The sequence below is a fragment of the Gopherus evgoodei genome, chromosome 5, assembly GCF_007399415.2.
Source record: "Gopherus evgoodei ecotype Sinaloan lineage chromosome 5, rGopEvg1_v1.p, whole genome shotgun sequence".
Lineage (NCBI taxonomy): Eukaryota > Metazoa > Chordata > Testudines > Testudinidae > Gopherus > Gopherus evgoodei.
The window spans coordinates 54872700-54894321 of NC_044326.1; the positions used below are offsets into that span (position 1 = coordinate 54872700).

A 21622-nucleotide genomic window follows, 5' to 3' on the forward strand; every position below is an offset into this window, starting at 1 on the left:
TCTTCCTTCAAGACACATTCCTTTAATATACATATTTATAATGAAGTTATACAGTTTTGATTGCATCCCATGAAAATTGCTCTTTTAAGAGGCCATTCCTTCAACAGATATCAGAGTGGGCTCCACTATTTAGTCTGAAGACTAAAAACAAATTCCTACTATACAAGTCGAAGATAAAAGTACAGATTTTGTTGTAGATAAAAGCCTTTAGTCATGGCTGATAAACTCAGGAGCAGTTCCTGGAAGACAGCCTTGCTCACAAAAGCCACTGCAAGGCTGAGATAAGGTAACTTCCATAATTACTCTTTTAACATGCCAGGTGACAAGTTGGCTTTTCTTGGAGCAAGTATTTAGGAAACAGAAACTTCAAATATGTTATAGAGAGAGTTATAACAACAGGTTTCTATAGAGCCAAATAACAAAGTCCACTTGAAAAATACCTTGCTTAATATTACCGAACTAAAGGCCAAACCTCATATCAAGTAAGAACTACAGAAGGACCTAAATGCAGTGGAGACATTGATCTGGTGCAGGGGGACAGGGAGACTTTGGCACATCTGAAGAAGAGGACTTCATCCAGTGCAGGAGTAACACTGGTCGGGAGTGGGTGGGACTGAACCTGGGGCCTCTGAAGCTTAAAGCATGAGTCTCAACCACATGAGCTAAAAGTCAGCTGGCTCTTAAATAAGTCTGCTCTACAGCCTTAGCTAACTCTCTCTATAAGTAGTCTCGGGGCCACTAGATGGGACAGGACACCACACCCAGAAGGTGTGAGAGTTACATACTTAACCTAGCTGAGGAAGCACATCCTGAGCTTCAGAGACTTCCTAGCTGAAATCCTGAACAAGATCCCCACTTGTAACACTGACAGACCCCAGTCATTGGCAGGTCGGCTGAATGGAACCTGGGACTTCTAGGAGCTTAGTGCCTGAGCCTCTACCGCATGAGCTAAAAGTCAACTGGCTCTTAGCTAAGGCTGTAGAGCAGATTGATTCATTCTCTCTCTCTCTCTCTCTCTCTCTCTCTCTCTCTCTCTCAGTGTCACTAGATGGGGCAGAACAGTGGTGTGTTACACAGACTCTTTGTTTCTTAGTGTGTATGGGGAGCTTGGGGTGAGGTACAGCCACAGCATCTGTGACACTGGCCATTTCCTCACATAGCATGAACATACATTTGCAGGGGTTTCTGTAACCCTGAAGCTGCAGTAGTTGCCATGGAATAGCATTATGGGCCACTACAGACTCCAACTCTAGAAGATATATGGCCACTATAGACTTCAACAGATTTTTTTTTTAAATACCGGCTCTCCTCTATGTGTGGTCTTCAGCTGTATGCAAGGGAGAGGATTTGGAGGGAGATTTTCAAAAGCACCAAAGCTATTTAGGTGAACAAATCTCAGAAAAGTCAATGGAAAAATAGTCCACTTAATCCTTTGGGTGCTTTTGATAGTCTCCCCATTGACCATAAGTGGGCTAGGGTGCAATGTCTATTTCTGGAACAAAATGTCATAATCCCATGTGACCCATGACAATTGTTCTCAAGAGAAACACACACACCTCTGTTGGAGTTCGGGTACTATTCGAAAGAAAATCCTTCATAACAAATAACAATGCTTAGTACTTACACAGCTCTACTCATCCACAGATGTTAAAGTGCTTAAGAGGTGTGTATTACTATCTTCAACTTTAAGATAGGGAAACAGACAGAGAACTTAAGTAAGTTGGCTCATGGGACCTGACTCAACTACTCTTATACTCGTGTCAAGCAGTACCTTATTTCACAAGTAGTTCCACTGATTTCATTGGGGCTATTTGCAGAGTAAGGTGGGCCAGCATGAGGTCCACAACAAGCAGAACCAGAAAAAGAACCAAGACTTCAAAGCTCAAGTCCTGTGCCCCATTCATGCATCTCATCAGTGATGAAACACAGGTTGTGATTTTTCTCAAACAGCAAAAAGACTAAAGATATACCACCATAGCAACTTATTCCAGACTCAGAAGCAATTTTATTGGAGACATGGTGTTGTGATTTTTCTCAAACAGCAAAAAGACTAAAGATACCTCCATAGCAACTTATTCCAGACTCAGAAGCAATTTTATTGGAGACATGGTATTCACTGGAGAGTGAAAGAACAAGTTAAAAGTTGTGGTCAGATCTTTGGCCTAAATAACATAACCCACTCCACTAATTCAGTCAGTCTCTGTTGGAAAAGCAACAGCCTTCACATTCCTCTATATTCATCAGCCTTGGAGTAAAAAATAAACAAGACCATCTTGACATCTTGAACCACACAGAATTATTTACAGTCTACCTTAGCCTGGTAAAGCACAGGGATAAGTCAGAAATATGCCTGGAATTGCTAACGTTACTGGGATTAGCTGGTTTGAAATTCATGGTTGCTTCTTGGATCGAGAGCTTATAAATTCTGCAGTTCATCTCAACTATGACGAAGCTTATCTTCACTTTAACAAGTCAAAGAAATAATTTCAGAAATGCCCAGCTGATTTTGTCAAATTTCTTACCTATATGCTTGAGAGCTACCCAGCTTTAAAAAATGGTCAGAATTAAAGAATGAAGGAAAATTTAGTCTGTCAATGACAGTTGTAAGGAGCAGTCTGTAGAGAAAACCCACTGTAATACCCAGTCAAGATGCTACTATCGTTTAAGGCAGGGGCTGGCAACCTTTCAGAAGTGGTGTGCTGAGTCTTCATTTATTCACTCTAATTTAAGGTTTCACGTGCTGGTAATACATTTTAACATTTTTACAAGGTCTCTATAGGTCTATAGTATATAAATAAACTATTGTTGTATGTAAAGTAAACAAGATTTTTTAAATGTTTAAGAAGCTGCATTTGAAATTAAATTAAAATGCAGCTCTTATCAGTTTAATGCAGTGGACCCCAGACCAACAGCGAGGTGAGCGGGGCCAGCGGCTGGTATCCCAGGCCAGCAGCAGGCTGAGTGGGGCCGATGGCTGGGACCCCGGCTGGCAGGAGCCGGAGGCCAGAACCCCAGACAGGCAGCAGGCTGGCGATGTTGGTGGCCAGAACCCCCGCCGGCCCCGCTCAGCCTGCGGCAGCTGGGGGTTCCGTTCACCCAGGCTGGCAACAGGCTGAGCAGAGCTGGCAGCCGGGACCCCGGCTGGCAGCAGCATTCCAGTAAAAATCGGTTAGTGTGCCACCTTTGGCACATGTGCTGCAGGTTGCCAACCCCTCGTTTAGGGCTATATTATTACCCCTATATCATAATGCAGTCCTTGGACAACAAAACAGTTCTCTTTGTGAGCTGCAGACCATTTGATTTGGCTATATTTCTGCAATATGCACAGGGAGGAAGGGGAAACATCTGAAGTTATTTTTATTTCTGTAAGTCTTCTGGCCACATAGCGTGAATGTTAGGGTGGGGCTAGTATTGTCTGGAGCCTGTCAGGGTCCTTTTGCATAGCCTCATTTCCTTCTTCCTGTTGCTAGGAAAGATAGTTAAGCATGAGAAACTCTTGTTTACAATGCTGGACCATCCTGTTCAACACAGGGGCTCTTTTCCTCCATCTCCTTTTACAGGCCAAGGGCCCCATCCTGTTCCCATTGAAGTCAATAGCAAAACACCAACTGACTTCAATGGAAAAAGGGTGGGTCCCCTAGAAACTCACTACATCACGGTACTCTTGGGCAGGAAAAAAAATAAAATTGCACAAACTCCACCTTTAAATATTTACAAAATGCATAAATATGCAAGCTAAGAACTACTTGCAGCATGAAAAATATCTGCTTGAAAGGAAGAGTGAAATACAAACATGATCACTCTCCCTCATCCTCCCTGCTTATAACTCAAAGTACAATTGGAGAAGATCAGCAACCTAGAAAGCCCTTACTGGGTATCAAAAAAATGTTATATATGTAGGTTAACAGCATTACAGATTAGCATACAGAAGCACTGGTGGTACACACTTTTTCCTTTTTCAAGAGGCTCAGTATGCATGGTATGCAAGCAAGTACTTTCAGATTTCTATAGTCAGCACCAGTATTACTCCATTGTCCAGTAGGGGCAGCTACAGTGCTGTTTTATCAGAAGAGAAGCACTCAACTTGGGCTGGTTATAAGGCCCCGGGCCTGAGAACAGAACATACCCAGCCTCAGATCCTGTTCTCTGTTGCAACGCAATGTACCGTTCAAATATTTCCCTGTACATTCTAAAACTGCTGGGTATGTAATTGAGATTTAAGATCTAAACAAAACAAAAAACGTCTCCTTCTGTATTTTTAACTATTACTTAGAAAATGATTTTAGTGACAGCTGGTATCGCTCAAAAAGAACTAGAACTCTCTATGTGCATAAACCAACATAACATATCTGCATTTTTCAGACATTCCATTGGTGAAGAATGAGCAAAGAGAACTTGTTTTATTACACGTGATATAGGTCTCAGGATTCCTAGAGGTTATTGAATGCAGCTGATCTCAGAATGTTTTGATTCAGCATAAACTGTCAGCACACAAGCACTGATAAAATAATAGATACATAGCCTTTGCATATAACATATTTCAGAACCTAAACTGACTATAGGAATCTTAACCTTAAGCAATGTCTCAGACAAGTCTTGAAATAACCTCTGGGCCCATCTGCTAAACAGCAGGCTATCCCACTCCTCCATACTTTAATCTGTCATCGAGTTTTTTCCTTTTATTGGAAATGCAGGTCAAGTGACTTAAAGGATACTGCTACCATCTGCTGCAACCTGAAAGGCAACATGGCAAACCAAACTGGCTGAATTAATGGAGGAACCTAATACCAATTATCTATGCTATGGACCAGCAATAGCCTGCTGGCCAGATGGATGCTGAATTAGTCAAACTTCGAGCTGCTGATAGATTTACATTCAGAGGCTGTTCTGCAATCTGTTTGGCTATTATCTTCCCTCTAGTTCTCCACAAAACAGCATTAAAAATGTAACCTGACACTTGGTATCTTACTGCTTTGCTGCTGGGAATTTCTTGATCAGGCCAGAGAATTCAAATAGGTCACACTTACTCATGTCAAAAATGCATCTGTAATTGATGGCTAAGATAAAGATGCATTCCCTCAGCCCACAGATCCACACATTTTAAAAATTGTTGCCATATGATGTGGAAATCAAAACCTTCTGGCATATTAATAATTATATATGTAGTGCCATAAGTGTAGGTGGCACTGTAAAACTTATTTTCTTTACAAGAATGGAGTTAAAAAAGATTTGTCACACTAATCGTAAATGCCTTTAACTTGTAGTACCGTGTTCATTAGCTTAATGGAAACACATTGTTCAGCAGCTTTACAATTATGGTAGAAGTGAGTCTTTGGTAAATAGTTACTACTTGCAAAAAAGAGAAGGGTAGTACTGAAATGTAACCTGAAAACAAAAAGAATTTGTTTTCTATTTGTGCTAGAAATACAGGAGGTTGTTTACTACTTTGGAGGGGGGCGGGCGTTCCTTGAAAGAGATCAAAGGCTCCAGTTATGACATCATGGGCTTGGGCACCACAGCACAGGAGGGAGTCATCTGGCTCCTTGAAGCCATCAGACTAATTATTGAGAACTTCAAAAGAAACTATATGCTTCCTTCTCCTGGGCACTTTTTTTTTCTTTTAAAAGACTGGTTTAACTATTTCAACTGTAGTGCCCTTTAAAAACCTCAAGCATAGTTCAATTACAACAAGCTCCTTTCCTTTATGAGTTATGAATTACAACTCTGACATTTTCACTTGGAATTGAAGTCACAAATTCTAAGCAATCTAATAAAAAGCATGTTTCAAGAAAAGCCCCTCAGTCTTGCTAGTCCAAACCAGCACCAGATTTTTCATAAGTTTAATAACCTACATTTTGCAAACTTGGCTATTGCCCTGGTATGTCACCAGCCACAGAAGTTAACATTTATAGCCAAATTTCCAAACCAAGTCAACTGCTAGTTGAGGCTTTCCAGCACCTGAACGTATTTTGCGTTTTAAAAACAAACACTCTTTTCCTAGTTAGAAAGAGATTCGAAAATATTGCCAGTATCGCTATTAAAAAAACAAACAAACAACCACTCCCCCCTAACTTTCTAACTCAGTGGATAACTGAGGGAAAGAGGGAACCTAGCCTGGATAGGTAAAACCCAACAACAATACTAATAGGACATCAGTAGTGGACTGAAACTTCATTTTGAATCTCAAGCAAGCCAGAAGGATGCACAGGATCTTAGATCGTTAGAAAATACGCGTACCAAAATGCAAAGGGGGGAGGGGAGTGGAGACACCGGGGAATTGCTAATTGTTAGTGTACGTGCCAAGATAAAGGTCTGCGCCGAGAAGCCTCCCCACCCTTTCAACTATGCTAGGCGCCCCTTCCTCTAGCACAACAAGAGCAAGAGACACTCATGTAATCACACCCAGGCAGGGAACCCATTTGCCTATCGATGATCTTCTCAAGCCGGATCAGGCTTGTTGCGGCAGAAGGGAAATTTCCAGGTGTTTTAACGCAACCTCCCCTCCCTCCCCCAACCCCACATCAACCCAGTCGCGCTGCCTGGACGAAAGTCTTTTTCACTCCTCCCCCGCCCCCCCCCGGGGCATTAAACAGTAGCAGGACAACACATCGCAGCGATCGCAATTTAAAACCTGCTCGCGTTTTCTCTCTAGAGGGGCACAATGAAAAGCTACGGGCTTTTGGTGCCAAGGCAGCTGTGAAAGCCCACAGACGAGGAGCTAGCTAACGAGTGCAGTCGTACCCGAGGGAGGGGGTCAGGATCTGGGTCCCCTGCCTGCCTGCCGTGGCTCTAAGACAGGCTAAACACGAGTAATCGGCAGCAGAAAGAAGCCAGACGGACCAGCTGGAACACCGCTGCAGGCGCGCAGGGACAGAGCTTACGTGTCAGAATCATGGTCTCCGGCGGCGCCTGGCACATCAAGGGCCGGGCGAAGGGCGGCACGGGCGGACCTCAGCGCATCTCCCCAGCGTCGCTCTCCCAGCCCTTCACGGAGCAGGCTGGCAACTGCAAGCGCCGCCGCTCCCCCTCCGCCAGCGCCCCGCAGCCATCGCCCTCTCTGCCGCACCGCTCCCCGGGGAGCTGCCGGGCCCCCGCGCGCTGGTGACGGGGAGGTCCGCCAACCTCCGCTCCTGCCTTGCGATGAGTTTGAAAAAGCCTCCCTTCCGCCCTGTCCCACATAAACTTCAGCACCGCCGCCGGGCAACCGCAGGCCACGCCCCCTGCCGCGCCGCCCCGCCCGCCCCGCCGCGCCCGATGTCTCTCTTAGAGGGGGTCAGGATCGATCATTTTACCTTGTGCCTCAATTTGTCTCCTGCGCGTCGGAGCCTCCCTTCCTGCCCCAGCTGGGCCTGGATGTGGAGACGTTGTGGAGAGATGCAGCTTCCCAGGGAGAATGCTCTCCCAGAACCTGCTGGAGAGCTTTACATAGGGTCCCCAACCCTCCAGGATTGCCCCTGCCTCTCCAGGAATTACAGATTAATCTTTAATTAAAGATTATATCATAAAATGAAACCTCCAGGAATACATCCAACCAAAATTGGCAACTGTAGTGTACAATTCCCTTCTTTATGAAACTTTGCCCTGAGATGGGCATAGCCCTAGACCCTGGGCTCCAGGACTCCTCACTTTGGTGTGCCTGGTAGAGAAGGCAGGAGAGGAAATGCAAACTCCCAAGCTAAGGTTTTCAGATGGGTCCCAGCTCCAGTTTTTCAACAAAGCTCCTGTTCCTCCAGCACTAGCCCTGAGGTGGGTGTTTACAGCCCTGTCTGTACCAGGGAAAATTTCTATACATTTCCTATGGGTGGCAGCAATACGGGGGCCAGTCAGACACGGAAGGGCTTATAAAGTTCAGCTGTTTGGGAGCCTATAGCTGATTTATAAGTCTACATAATTTTAGTATAGCTCAGATTTAGGGCACTACCAACAGCCAAGTAAGGATTAAAAAGTCAAACCTCCCTCCTATCCACACAGGGATAGACAACACTCTTGCTCACAATGTTTGCAATCCACTGTTTTTCTCCAGAGGCTGACTACAAGCTGACTGATTCATTTGTTGTATGCTTGCCTTCAACTATTTTCCTAAGTCCTAACCTGTAGATATTTGAAATGTTAGACATAGCATGAGCCATGTTCAGTGGGCTTTAGGGGCATTTCCCTGATAACAACTGTCAAAAAGTAAAGGTCAACACAGTCAATGCTGCTTTAATTACTTAACGATATTTTCTAGTATCTATACATTGTAACTTGTAATGACAGCTCACTATAGTGGGATATATTTTATTCTCTATTAAAAGAAACAATGGGCACAGCTCTGAAAAAATTGTTCCAATAAATGTTACTGTATAGGATAGTGTTTGAGTTTCTGAGTATCGTGCATGTTCCTTGTTATCAGTGGGAGATAGTGTACAGTTTTTAGTTATGGAGCAGCAAAATTTGGATCCAGCTCCAAATCCAGGGCAGTGAGTATGTTAGGCCCCAATTCTGGAATGAGCACCTGATGAAGGTGAGGATCCCACCTGCATTTCCATCTACACTCAGTCTTTGGCCTTATTGCCAAGATTTATTATTAAAAAGTTGTCAATTCGGGAGGTGCTTTCTCAGATGTGGACACCCATCTATCAGGAATTGGAGACAGACTACCAAACACATTTCATAGTGGCTACCAAAGTCACTATAGAGTGATAACTAAACATGAAAGGCTATGTATCTCAATAACAATTTCCTAAGCCATCTAGTCCCTTTTACATTTTCTGATGATCGTTTAAATACTCATTTTTGATAAACACATTCTGAGCCTTAAAATGATACAGAACATGCACAAGTACTTTGAGCAGTTGCAAAGCAATGAGCATGTAAAAGAGCACTGAAATTTTGAAAATGTCTGCATATCATTAAAGACTGAGATTGGTTAATTTTATCCCAAATCAGCCCCATATTTTACATTAATTCTTGTTTTTTGAAGTTCCAACTGTTGTTTCAGCACTGTGGTCAGACAGATATAAAGTGCGATACCTGAACAGGTGATCTGCCTGAAGAATACGCATGTCTTTCAGCAAGCTGCTAACTGGTAAGTTGGCTATTACAGTGTTGTTTCTGGAAACTCCTACACTGTTCCAGATCATTAATTCACAAGAGAATGGTTCTGCACTATATCTTCAAGCTTCACTTTTCACCCATTAGTGGCTCAGTCAATTACCTCTTCTTATCTTAGTTAATTCCAACTCTTATAGGCTCAGTTGAATTTACCTGCATTTTTTGAATGCTTCTTCTATGGCAGGAGGTTGTAAGTTTAAAATGCAGGTCTGGCCCATAAAACATGAGTCCCTTAGGGGTTCTGGTGCCCCTGATGTAATTTTTTTCCACTCAGTCTTGAAGACACAACTAATGCAGGTAAGACAGACCTATACTACGTTTCCAGAGGGAATCTCATTTCCTGTTGTTGAACAGGCAAGGCAATACCACTATAATTAGTTGTCCTCTCTTTGTTGTGTACACCTTTGAGCTTTTACAGGGCAAGGAAATGACAGGGTTGGCATGGCAAGGATTGGAAGAGTATTGTACTTTGGCAGTCTGACTTAGAGAAAAGAGAGAAAATAAGTTACTTTTGCAATAAGCCACAGAAAAGGAAAGAAGAATATAAAGTAGGTTACCTAGAGTCTGAGAGCCTATGAAAGACCTTCACTTTTGGGAAAGGCACTGTATGAGACAACATTTCCTCAACTTTCCGGGGTATGAGGGGTGGGGGAGAAGGTTAGGCAGGTTTAAGAATAATACAATTTTATTGATGTTCTTGTAATCTGTGAACAAGGCTGAAATGCGCCTGTTGAAAGTTAGGGCCTGTCTACACATAGCAGTTGCACTAGTTTTATTTAAATTGGTTATAAACTGAGTTAAGTTAAATTGGGAAGACTTCTGTGTGGTCACAAGTATCTCTCTTTAGTACTAGTTATATTGCTTTAGCTTGCATTTGGAAGATCAGAGTAATGCTTAAATGGATATAAGGCTGATTTAAATCGATGTAAGTGTTGCACCAGTTCAACTACATTGGTTTTAAATGACCCCTTTAGTAAAATCATGTGTAGACAAGGCTAGGAAGGTACCATTCATAAATTTGAGTTATAAATGATGAAATATTTAGGGTCCAATTATGCAATTCTACATTAGTGAGCATTTACACAAGTACTTCCATTGGACCTGTAGTACTTTTTTCATATTTATGAATGGCTTCTATAAAAAAAAAAGAGGTATCCTCTTTTCACCCGTCTCACATGCCATGATCCTAAAATATATGTTGCACTCATTTAAATACAAATAATTAATAATTTGTATTTACACAGCACCTTCCATCCAAAGATCTGAGGTGGCTTTACATCCATGACCGGACTGAGCCTTGTGAGGTCAATAAGGCTATGCCTACACTGCCTGCAGTTTGGAATATGGAGGTGTGGCTAGCAATGCATACCAAAGTGCTGCGTTGTTAGGAATACATTAATGGGAACTAGGAACTTTTTAGTTCACATCTGCAGCATCCACACAGGGGAGTTGCAGCACAGCACTTTGGGGTGCACTGCTATTCACACCCCCAAAGTCTGAACTGCCGGGCAGTGTAGACAAGCCCTCAGTTATTATCCTCATTTTACAGTTGACTAAACTGAGGAACAGAGCGATTAAGGGTGTGATCAATGAGGCATGGCACCACTGTAAGCCACAAAACTCCCACTTGGCTACCTAATCTTGTAGGCACCTAAACTCACTCTGTGCCTAACTTTTCGTTGTAAAAGTTTTCTAGGTACCTAATTTCAAGACCCTAGGGATTGCACTCTGCTGCTCATGAACCAGAGGAAGACAGGTATTTGGCCACCTAAGTTGTGAGCGGGACCTGATCTCTAGATGGTCTCTGAGCACACCTACTGGATCAGGTCCCATTTAAAATTCAGCCAGAGGAAGAGGAGGAGATGGTTCCACTACCTATCTTTACAGAAGTTATCATCTCCTCTGGCCATTTTATGTGGAGAGAGGCAAGTGCCTAACTCATTAGGTGCCAAAACCGTCTGATTCCTGGTGGTGGGTTCCTGTGCATGGATCACAAGCAGAAGATAGGTGCCTCCCTTCAGCCTGGACTTAGGCATCGAGGGCAGAGTTTAGCTCACATTTCTCTCCTTGGCATCTTCCACTGGCTAGCTTAGGTGGCTCCCCACCTAGTGTGCTGGCTTTTTTTGGATCACATCACTCTCCTCCCATTCATTATATAGAAAGCCTAGGTTCTGAACTCAGGTTTTGTGGAACATAGTCTTATTCCTGTGATTTTTTTTAGGCACTTAAAAGTTAGGTGCTGTGGCACTCAGCTTTACAATACCTCAGTCCCTTCTTCGATTCCACTCTAACTGATTTGCCCAGGTGAGACAGAAAGTCTGACCCAGATCTCCTGAATCCCTAATCTAAACCTTAGCCACAAGTTCACCATCCACTTCACTCTAGTACAGTTGGTCTACACTACCACGGTAAATCAATCTAACTTACGCAACTTCAGTTACGTGAATAACGTAACTGAACTCGACGTAGTTAGATCCACTTACCACAGTGGCTACACTACACTCCCATTGACTTCCCTTACACTTCTCAGGGAGGTGGAGTACACAAATCAATGAGAGAGTGAAAGGAAACCAATGAAGCAATCCAAGGAGGTTGGGGTGACATGGTAAGAATGTAGAAGTTCTGAGCGCTCTTAAGAATTATAACAAAGTTCAGCATGCTCACCTACAGTGCTGCACAATAATTAATTAATTAATAATGCTACATTATCAGCCTAAATAAGCTCTCCTTTGGATTTAGAGAGCCAATCAACCACTGTAGTGAAAGATTAGCTCAGTCTCCATCCCTATTCAATCTCTGTAGATACTGACATTGTCAGGACCAGTGGCTTTTGTGATTGGAATGTCTGCCTGCTAGGAACTGGACTGCAACCATCAACTAATTTCACATAGGCCACTAAGGAGATGCCAGAGGATAATCATCGACCTGTACTAGAGTCTTACTAGTAATCTGAAGGCTCTGATTCCATCCCATTATCAATTCTTGGAGCCATGCAGTCTCTTTGGTTTGCATTTTAACTTGGATTTCTATGACACTAAGTGAATGTATTTTCAAAGTTTAAAAGTGAGCATAAGTCTTGTATTAGCAGGAAAGCGTGCTTAAAGAAACATTCCACCTGAGGCATGGGTGTTTACCATACAGCAGCAGCAATAACACTGTAATCACTCATTTGTCTCTAAAGAGTGTTGTGGAATCAATAAAGCCACTGCCCTTTGTAGTTTAGGTTTAATATTTTTATCTACTTAATGCATCAGCTAATACTACCAGAAAAAAAGAGGCAATCTCATGGTAGAGTCCTAGGCTGGTTCCTGATGAATGTACTGAGTTAAAAGTCATGCTTACTGAAAGAAGCAAGATACTTTCTCAGTAAAGTGTTGTTATCCATAATGCAATCAAAGAGTTCTGGATGGATGGTCAAGTAATTGTAAAGGCTTGCCCAACAGGCACAATTACTCACTTTAATAGGTGGATTCTCCTTCTGTTTGAACTGTATAAAGGAGTGATTCGTAGGATGAGAGCTAATAATAAGGACTTCATTGTCCTCTGTTTTCCCTCTAAGGCCCAAATGCCTTGATAGCTAACTGTACTATGGCCATCACTCCTCTTTTAAACAGCACCATACAGAGGAGTCACAATTTGCAATCGGTCATCTGACTTGCTGATACAAACACAGGATTGTAAAACAACGACTACAATTCTAAATCCTCGTCTTAATATCCTTTTAGCAATGGCATGATAGATTATAGAGCAGCTTCAGCTTGCATGAGATACCAGGCCTCTGGCTATAGACCTGACTTCAGTGTGGTCTTGGGTCTTTAAAGGCTGTTTCTGAATTCTAAAGGACCCCAGTGTTGCACACTTTGTCAATGAAGTAACAACTTAATTCCAATTCTAAAGCACTTGATTTCATTGAAAATTAATTATTTAAAGTGGGCAATAATTGTGCAACCCTCTTTAAAAATAAATGAAATACACTAAGAATGCCGGGCTTTCTGAGAAGGAAGATTATTGTTCCACATCACAGAGAATCTAAAATGAAATGCATTTTGAATTAATTTGAACTAATAGTTATATCATACAAACATACGGTCTAGCTATTCTGGTATCTTGTCCTGAGATAACCCATAGAGACACTTCAAAGAAAGGAACCTTTTATCACTATGCAGTACTAAATACTGTGTGTGTGTATGTGCTTGTTATTTATTTCTGATCCCAGCAGTTGATCAAAATGACACCTAGATTTATTTTTTTTACAAGTAAATCAATGTTTCTAAACTTGCTCTGATACATATTAGGCATATAATTGACTATGTTTTAAATGTAGAGAAATGAACTCTTTTTGCCCGAGTTCAAATGTATTCAAACCCCATGAGTTCGAAAGTTCAGTCTGAACAAAAACAGGACTGGTTTCATGTTGCACTTAGGGTAGACTGTATAAAATAGAAGCAGTGAGGGGAGAGAGATGAAAAGAATGATGGTAATATAGCTTGAAAAATGAAGCAGATTTGGCAAAGTGTAAAATAAATACAGTCTGCCATAACTTAGAGAGGCTCCCCAAGACTAAAGTTGTACATTTTAACACAGTGTGCCAGATCCTCAGCTGCTCTAAAGCAGCATAGATGCAATGAAGTCAATTGAGGTATTCTGATTTATTCCACTGGAGGATCTGTCCATAATATTTTCCATATAGAATAGAACTGATGCCTTTTTGAGTGGGTGATGGGATTCTTTTGCTCATAGCACTGGCTTCCCTTTACCTATGTTTTTCATCAAAAGGTAGCTCACCCTTGGGAAAACTACAACTTAGTCAATTATTTTTTGTCTAGATCCAAATGTCTTGGCTAGGGTATACTCAAGGTCCAGACTCCAGAGAAAATAATACAAAAAATAATAATATTGATAATAAATAAATAAATAAATAAAATAAAAAGATTTTGGGGTCCATTTAAAAGCGCCTGGTGGTCTGGATTTGGCCAGCAGTCTGCCTGCTGACTACCTAGCCTATAATGGAGGCCAAAGGATGGAACAAACTTTCTAGCTCACGGAACAATAGTGTCCACAGATAACAGATGAAACGCTCCTTTGTCGTGCCAAAAACCCACAATAACCTCATCTATTTTATTGGTGAAGACAACAGTTCATAAAGGAGACTTTGCACCTGAAATTATCAGGAAAAATCCCTGGGTTGAATTCTCAACTCCATCTAAGCTCTACTTGTGTGTAGAGAAGGGGTCTGCAGAGAGAGAGAGTTTTTGATTTCCTGGTTCAGTATCAGGCAACCGGGGGATAGATGTAGTGGAACTTTGCTCTGCCACATCCCTTCTCCACCACTAACATGTGCCCTTCCTCCCTGTTTGCCAGGGATTGGGGATGGGGGAGGGGAGTGCAAGAGCTGGCTTTGCCAGCTTTATGCCGGTGGAATTTCTCTTTATAAGGGGAATTTTCCATTGGCAAGCTAACCCTATAATCTGTCATCTTCTACACATGAGTGGTGGAAAGTAGACTGAGTGCACTGAAGAATCCAATGCTGAATTACACCTATCTGTGAACACTATAATGCCTTCCTTCTCAATTCTGTGAACACTTCTGCATGTGCAAAACGTGATTCAAATAAATAACACATGTTCATAAGTATTTGCAGATTAAGGCTTTAATTATCAGGAGAAAACAGAAGGCACATTATTGTAATGTTATTTCACTTCTACATCCATTAGTAAGAAGATATTAGACTAGTGCCATTAAAAGGCCAATGAGTAAATTAATAATGATATACTCTTGATCAACAATTTAGCTACCAAGAGGTTTGATAATGAAAAAGTATCTGTATCTGTATTCTGATAATAACAGCAATTAAAAACAAAAATATGAATTCATCCTTACCTATATAAGAGGAAAATCTGTGCAGTGCTATAAGAAGCACAGCCCAGAACTCACAGCCCAAAGGAAGTGCAGACTAAGGTGGTTTTAAGCCACTTTTGCACCGGGCTCATCCTGGGCTGCTTTGAGTTCCCCAGTACAATTTTAGTTTGGGGGAGCCTCTCTAAGTTATGGCAAACTCCTCAGGTTGCCCTAGGGCTGCAGTAATACCTAGAATCTCAGCCCTGCCCCCAACCTTGGCCACCCGCTTGCAGTCCTGAGCCTGGCATTGCCCCCATAACTGGAGTTGTAAGGGAGTCTTTGAACGACAGTCTTACTAGTGTTTTCCCCAGTGCCTACACCAGAGAAAACCTCTCCTCGCTGGCTGGCTGGCTTTCTTTCTTTCTGAAATTGTTTAAGAACCATTTTACTGGATGCCCCAAAAGCCAAAATCACACAACTGAGAAAGAAGGTGCTATTGATTAAAAAACTGACCTGGTTTAGAAGGGAAGTGAAGGCAGATACAAAAAAATTAAAAACAAATATGTAAACAAATGGAAGAAAGGGGAAGTTGATAGTAATGAATATAAATCAGAATCTAGGAATTGTAGAAAATTGATAGGGGAAGCAAAGGGACACAAGGCAAAATCTACTGCCAGCAGAATCTGGTGCAACTGCTGCTGGAATACTGTGTCCAGTTCTGGTGCCCACAATGCAAGAAGAATGTTGATAAATTGGAGAGGTACAGTGAAGAGCCATGAGAATGATCAAAGGATTAGAAAACATACCTTATAGTGATAGTTTCAGGGAGCATGATCTATTTAGTTTAACAAAGGAAAAGGTTAAGGGGTGACCTGATTAGTCTATAAATCCATGGTATTATTTAGTAATAGGCTCTTCAATCTAGCAGAGAAAGATACACCACAATTCAATGTTGAAGTTGGACAAATTCAAACTGGAAATAAGACATATCTTTTTAATAGTGAGATCAATTAACCATTGGAACAACTTATCAAGGGTTGTGGTGGAGTCTCCATCACAGACAATTTTTTAAATAAAGATTGGATGTTTTTCTGAAAGCTCTGCTCTAGGAATTATTGTGGGGAAATTCTATGGCCTGTGCTGTACAGGAGGTTAGACAAGATGATCACATTAATCCCCTCTGGCCTTGGAATCTATGAATCTCACAACACTCATGAATCTCTACATCCAGTTAAAAAGATCATTGCTCTCTCTATAGAGTACTATTTCTTTGATTTTTCTTTATTTTTTTTATAATATATAAAAGAATAATCAAAGAAATGTGATTTAGACCATATCACTATGTAGTCTAAGGCTATGTTTACAGTAGAGACCTTACAGTGGCACAGCTGTACTGATGCCGCTGTGGTGCCTTAAGGTCTCCCGTGTAGCCGCTCTATGCTGACAGGAAGAGCTATCTCATCGGTATAATTAAACCACCCCCAATGCTTTGCAGAAGCTATGTTGGCGGGAGACACTCTTCTGCCAACCTAGCACTGTCCACACCGGTGCGTCTGTCGGTGTAACTTATGTCAGTCAAGAGTGTGGTTTTTTCACACACTCTGACCAACAAAAGTTTTACTGACAAAAATGCTAGTGTAGACATAGCCTAAAAGACAAGAAATACATCTCACTATTGGGATATATGGGAAATTGGAGATTTATATATTAAAGTTCTTATTTTTACTATTTTGTTAACATAACAGTGGTTAAATCATTATTAAATTAACTAACACTTCCTCCGTCTGTTTTAAACAATTAGATTTTACCTTGCATTTTTGAAATCACCAGGTTCCCATGCATTCCAGTGATGAGATGCATTTCCTATGCCTCAGTCTATTTCCCAGTGGGAGATCTAATCTGATGAAGTATCTGAAAAATGTCAGCTCTTGCTCTAAGAGATAACAGTACCATTCACAAAATGCCTGGTCCTAGAGGATACTGAGTGTCCTGAGCACCCACTGAAGTCAATGAGATTTGCAGGATTAGGCTGTTACTGAACATACTGAAACAATGAGAGCTATTTTCAAAAAATGAATTTGCAAAACAGTTTTATTATAATCAAGTAAACATCATACTTGGGTTCTAATCTCAAAATATAATGCACTAGCACAGACCCTTGCTCTCTTGCAGCGTCCCAGTGAGTTCAATAGGAATCTGCACGACCATAAGGATGTCCACATTAGCAGATTGTGTTGCCTGACCAGGGCCATTTTTAGCTACAGTAACTAAGAATTTATAAGTAACCACTCAAGTTTCCTGTTAAAGTACAATATTTTTATTCTCCCATCCCCCCGTCCCCCTTTTGAATGATTCAAAGCTTTGTAGTTAAATTAGCTCTGTATTCATTAGACTTATTTCCTCTGGAGGAAATAGGCATATGCATCCACCTGGACTAGTTGACCAATTATGTGAAAAGGCTGCTGCTGTTTTAGCCTTGGGGAATCTGCAGGACAGAGGAAATCATTTTAAACCAATGACACAATAAAGCACAATAACTGAGGTAGCAAGAACACACTCTCTGATGGATAATTTCACTACAACAGTCACCAAAGGAAAATAATGTTTTATGAGATAGTTATGAGATACTATAGTCTAGGCAGCAGCTGTAATAAATATAATGAAAAGCTACTGAGATAGTAAAGAGGGAAAAAACACAAATGATTTTAGAGCAATGGGCCAAATTTAGACCTTGTGTAAGTTAGTGTAACTCCACAGTTCATTCTTTCTTACCAGCTCATGTCTAGAGCTCCTCTAAGGCACTTTCTCTGACTGCCTGTCCCATCCCTCCCAATATCAGAGATTCATTTGGTACCCAGTGTCAGATACTGATATTCATTAACCTGTATCAGTAAGGGGCTATTGTATCTTGCCAATTTGAATGCTTCATTCCCCTCCTTGCCTACAGAACTTGGTTCTATTCTCTTCTAATGTTCTTATACCACTTTGGTATCTGAGCGCTGTGCTGTAGTGCATTAAATAATGTAATTAACATTTGTCATGTGTGGTTCATTTTCTCTTTCACCATCTCCCAGGGATAGGTGTTTTTTTTTTTGTTATTGTTTTTGTTTTTTTGTTAAAATGTACACACTGTTATGTGTTTACGTTAAAAAGGGCAAGACTGAAAAAGTGCATCTTGCATTTGGAGTGGAAGGTAGTGAGGTTTTTGATGATCTTTACTTCCTGTCAGAGTTCATTTCACAGTCTCAGATGAGCCCCGAAAGAAGCTCTGTCTCCTGCACAGATGAGCTTTCCTCTTATGGTAGAAAGTTCCACTTTGCCTCACAGAGTTGCTAGTCAAGGGCTTCATCCCAGAGCTGTAGGTGATCCTTTCCAAATACCGGCCCTGGCCACTTAGTGCCTTGAAAATAAGGACTGGACTTGATATTCTATGGGAAGACAGCATAGGAAGTAGAACACAAGTTTGACATGTTCATAGTAGCCTGTGCTGCTAAGAAGATACTGTACTAGCTGGTGTTTCCTTAGGGCAGATGGCTTAAAGCCCAGGTATACTGCATTGCCGTAATCCAGACGGGAGGTGACAAAGGCATATATATCTGAGACCAGATCATCATCCATCAGCATAGGATGAAGTCTCCTAGATAACCAGAGATGGTAGAAAGTGTGACTCATGGATACTGCTATGTGAGAGCTTAGTATCAGCGAGGAATCTAGGAACTAACTTTCTTTCTTTCTTTCCTTTCTTCCTTTTCTTGTTAACCCCTTCTTCTCTGACCCTTCCTTTCTCTACTTTTCAATTTTTTTCTTACTAGTACTACTTCTTAGTTGTCTGTAGAATATCTGACAACTTCTTGTGTTTTGAAAAGGTTCAAGAAGAAACACTCTAATAAAGGCTACTTTGGTGATGGAGGGAAAATCCAAGTAGCAGTGGAAACCACAACCTACTTAGCAACTATCACTGATCAAGAGCAGCTTTTACTGCACCTTACTCTTGGTAAATTGCTGAAGAGCGGAAAGTGGGGTGGAGAGGAACTAGCTGTATTGCCAGTAAGAACAAACTGAGATTGGGCAAAGTCTATCAAGGTATTCCATGCTCACTCAAATGAAAGTGGTCTAGACCTGTACAAGAGTCATCAGAGTTAGAGAGAGGGCCAGACTCAGAACAGACAGAGGTTGCTGTCCAGCCCCAAATGAATAGATTGGAGAGCTGAGATGGTTGAATAGCAATAGAAGGGGGTGATAGAATTGGTGGTAAGATCAATTCCTTCATTTAAGTTTATGAATCCTTGGAAGGTGGCCAATTTGGCTAAATAATAGTGTTTCTTTTCTGTCTGTAAATTTCCCTTATTATGTCGGATTATTACAGAGGGCTAGATTAGCATGTGGAGTTGTGTAAGTACTTAATGCAATACCTAAGAACAACTGGAGAAGTGACATGTCAATAGGAGCTTGCCTATTTTAAAGATAAAGCTACATACTCCGTTACACGGTCAGAAGAAACAGGACCATGGGAAACACTTACTGTGCTTAATATTACAACACTATCTTACATTATGAACATACTGCACTTTTTTTTTTCCATATTCTAACTTTTTCAGTCATATCATTTTACAAGCAAACTTGGGAGAACATTTATATCAAGTCTGAGCCTGGAGCAATTTTAGCATCTCTGTATTAGGAGCCCCAGAAAAGAGATATATATAATGAAAATGCAGAGCAGCCTGGTTCTTAAGTGCCAGCAAAATTCAAGGTTTGTAAGTTCTCTCACATGCAGAGTAATATAAATCAAGTACAAGACTGAGTTACATTTTTCAGATTTTAAAATGCATGCAGAAGCAGTGTAGATTGGAGAGGAAAAAGTTTTACTAAATCACTTAATCCATTAAACCTTAGAAATGGGTCTCATTTGATAATCCAGTGGATTTCAAGGTTGAAAAAACATGCTTTAGTGCACAGATGTGCGATAGATAGCCTTTGGATTCTATGCAACCTACTGCTACTATTAAAGAGATAGGGGCAGATACTTAACTGGGGTAAATTGTCATAGCTTCACGAAAGTCAATGGACTTCACTGGAGCTCTAACAATTTACACTGGTTAAAGATCTGCCTTTGTAACTTTATTGACCTCAACAGATGTAGAGTAGTGTAAGAGAATGATTTAACCCCTGAATAGTGGGCTTCTACTAATAACAAATTAATCACATGTTCATTAAAAAACCTCTTTTGGTCCTTGCTGAACTGGTCCTGGCATCATCCCCCTCCCCTTTCATCTGAAATCTACAAGCAGCAAAAATATTGGAAATGTTTTTTAAAAGCCTCAAGAAAATGCAGTATGCCACTGAACACACAGTCTGTGGAACTCCTTGGGTCTTCTGTTTCTGAGACCAGTGCTGCTGGAAGCTTTTATTGCTTTCCAGCTCCTGCTTAGCATGGTGGATGGGGGACAATAAACAAATACAGAATGAAAGTCTTTGCTTGATCACATAGAATTAGAGTTAACCTGGTATATACTTCGTTAGATTACCCATGATGGGATGCCAAGGGTCCCCCAGTGCCAAAACCAGAACCCTCCCTCTTTTGAAACAAGAGACTTTACATCACATAAGTAGATTTATATTTTTAGAAACAACATTAGGGTAGCAAAATAGTCTCAGTTTTCTTTGCTGAGGAATCTTTATATTTTCCAGGTACACAGGGTCTATTCAAAACTTCAAGATTAACAGCATTACTGGGATCTGATTTCTAGACAGGAAGCGTAAACAATGACTTGAAAGGTGTGCATGCAGAACTTTCCAACTGATTTACCAGTAGCTCTTTAGAATCTGTCATGCATGTTATACTAAGCTTACAAACTTAATTACCTTAGCTATAAGAAACTGAGTGCCTGCCTCTCAACTCCATGATGTAAATCAAAGACAGCAATAAAAAAAACCCTACAGAATCACATATCACATTTGGGGCAGTCTGAAAAATTAGGATCAACAACTCAGAGTGCCTGATTCTCATCTCAGCTACACTGATGTAAATCTGGAGTAACTCCAATGGAGTGATATCAGAATCAAAGTAGGTCTGACTCAGGCCCAGTCTTCAGGGTGAAAGTAATATATGCATAGTATTGTCAACCTCAAATGTTCAAAAATCAGGAGTCAAGTCCCCAAAAATGATGAGACTGGCTTAAATATCATGAGATTTAAAATAAATAAATAAATCTGGGGTTTTCTCTTTTTTTCAAAGTGAAAGCTGACATTCCCACATGCCTTCAAGAGCTGAGGCTTTAAGTAAAATACCAAATATTGCAACACTCAAAATAATATTTTGAGAGCTGGCAACAGTTATCCATAGAGGACTAACAGGAGAGAAGTGAGGAGAAAAGAGACGAGGGAACATGGGAGGGAGCAACCAGAATGAGTGGTGAAACCAGAGAGACAGAAGGGGAATCCTCATGTAGCGGGCAGGGTAGGGTGACCAGATGTTCTGATTTTACAGGGACAGTCCTGATTTCTGGGTCTTTTTCTTATATAGGCTTCTATTACCCCCCACCCTCTGTCCCGATTTTTCACACTTGCTATCTGGTCACCCTAGGGCAGGGGGACAGAGAGTCTTGCTTGGCTACACTCACACTTTACAGCGCTGCAACTGGGGTGTGAAAAAACACCCCCCTGAGCGCTGCAAGATACATCGCTGTAAAGC

General features: G+C 41.3%; 1 protein-coding gene across 4 annotated transcripts in view; it reads right to left on the reverse strand.

The window, feature by feature from the left end:
* The window catches only part of DLC1 (DLC1 Rho GTPase activating protein), a 369474-nt gene that overhangs the window by 55792 nt on the left and 292060 nt on the right, over positions 1-21622 (reverse strand). The window contains exon 1 of one of the 4 annotated variants that reach the window (XM_030564198.1): positions 7293-7362. The exons of 2 other annotated variants lie outside the window; for them this stretch is intronic. Coding sequence is in view for 1 of the 2 variants with exons in the window: in XM_030564197.1 (XP_030420057.1) it covers positions 6882-6918 (37 nt within the window). In the remaining variant the exon portion in view is untranslated. Of the gene's footprint in view, positions 1-6881; positions 7131-7292; positions 7363-21622 lie in introns of those variants that run through there. One more of the 4 variants, XM_030564197.1, reaches the window with a different exon arrangement.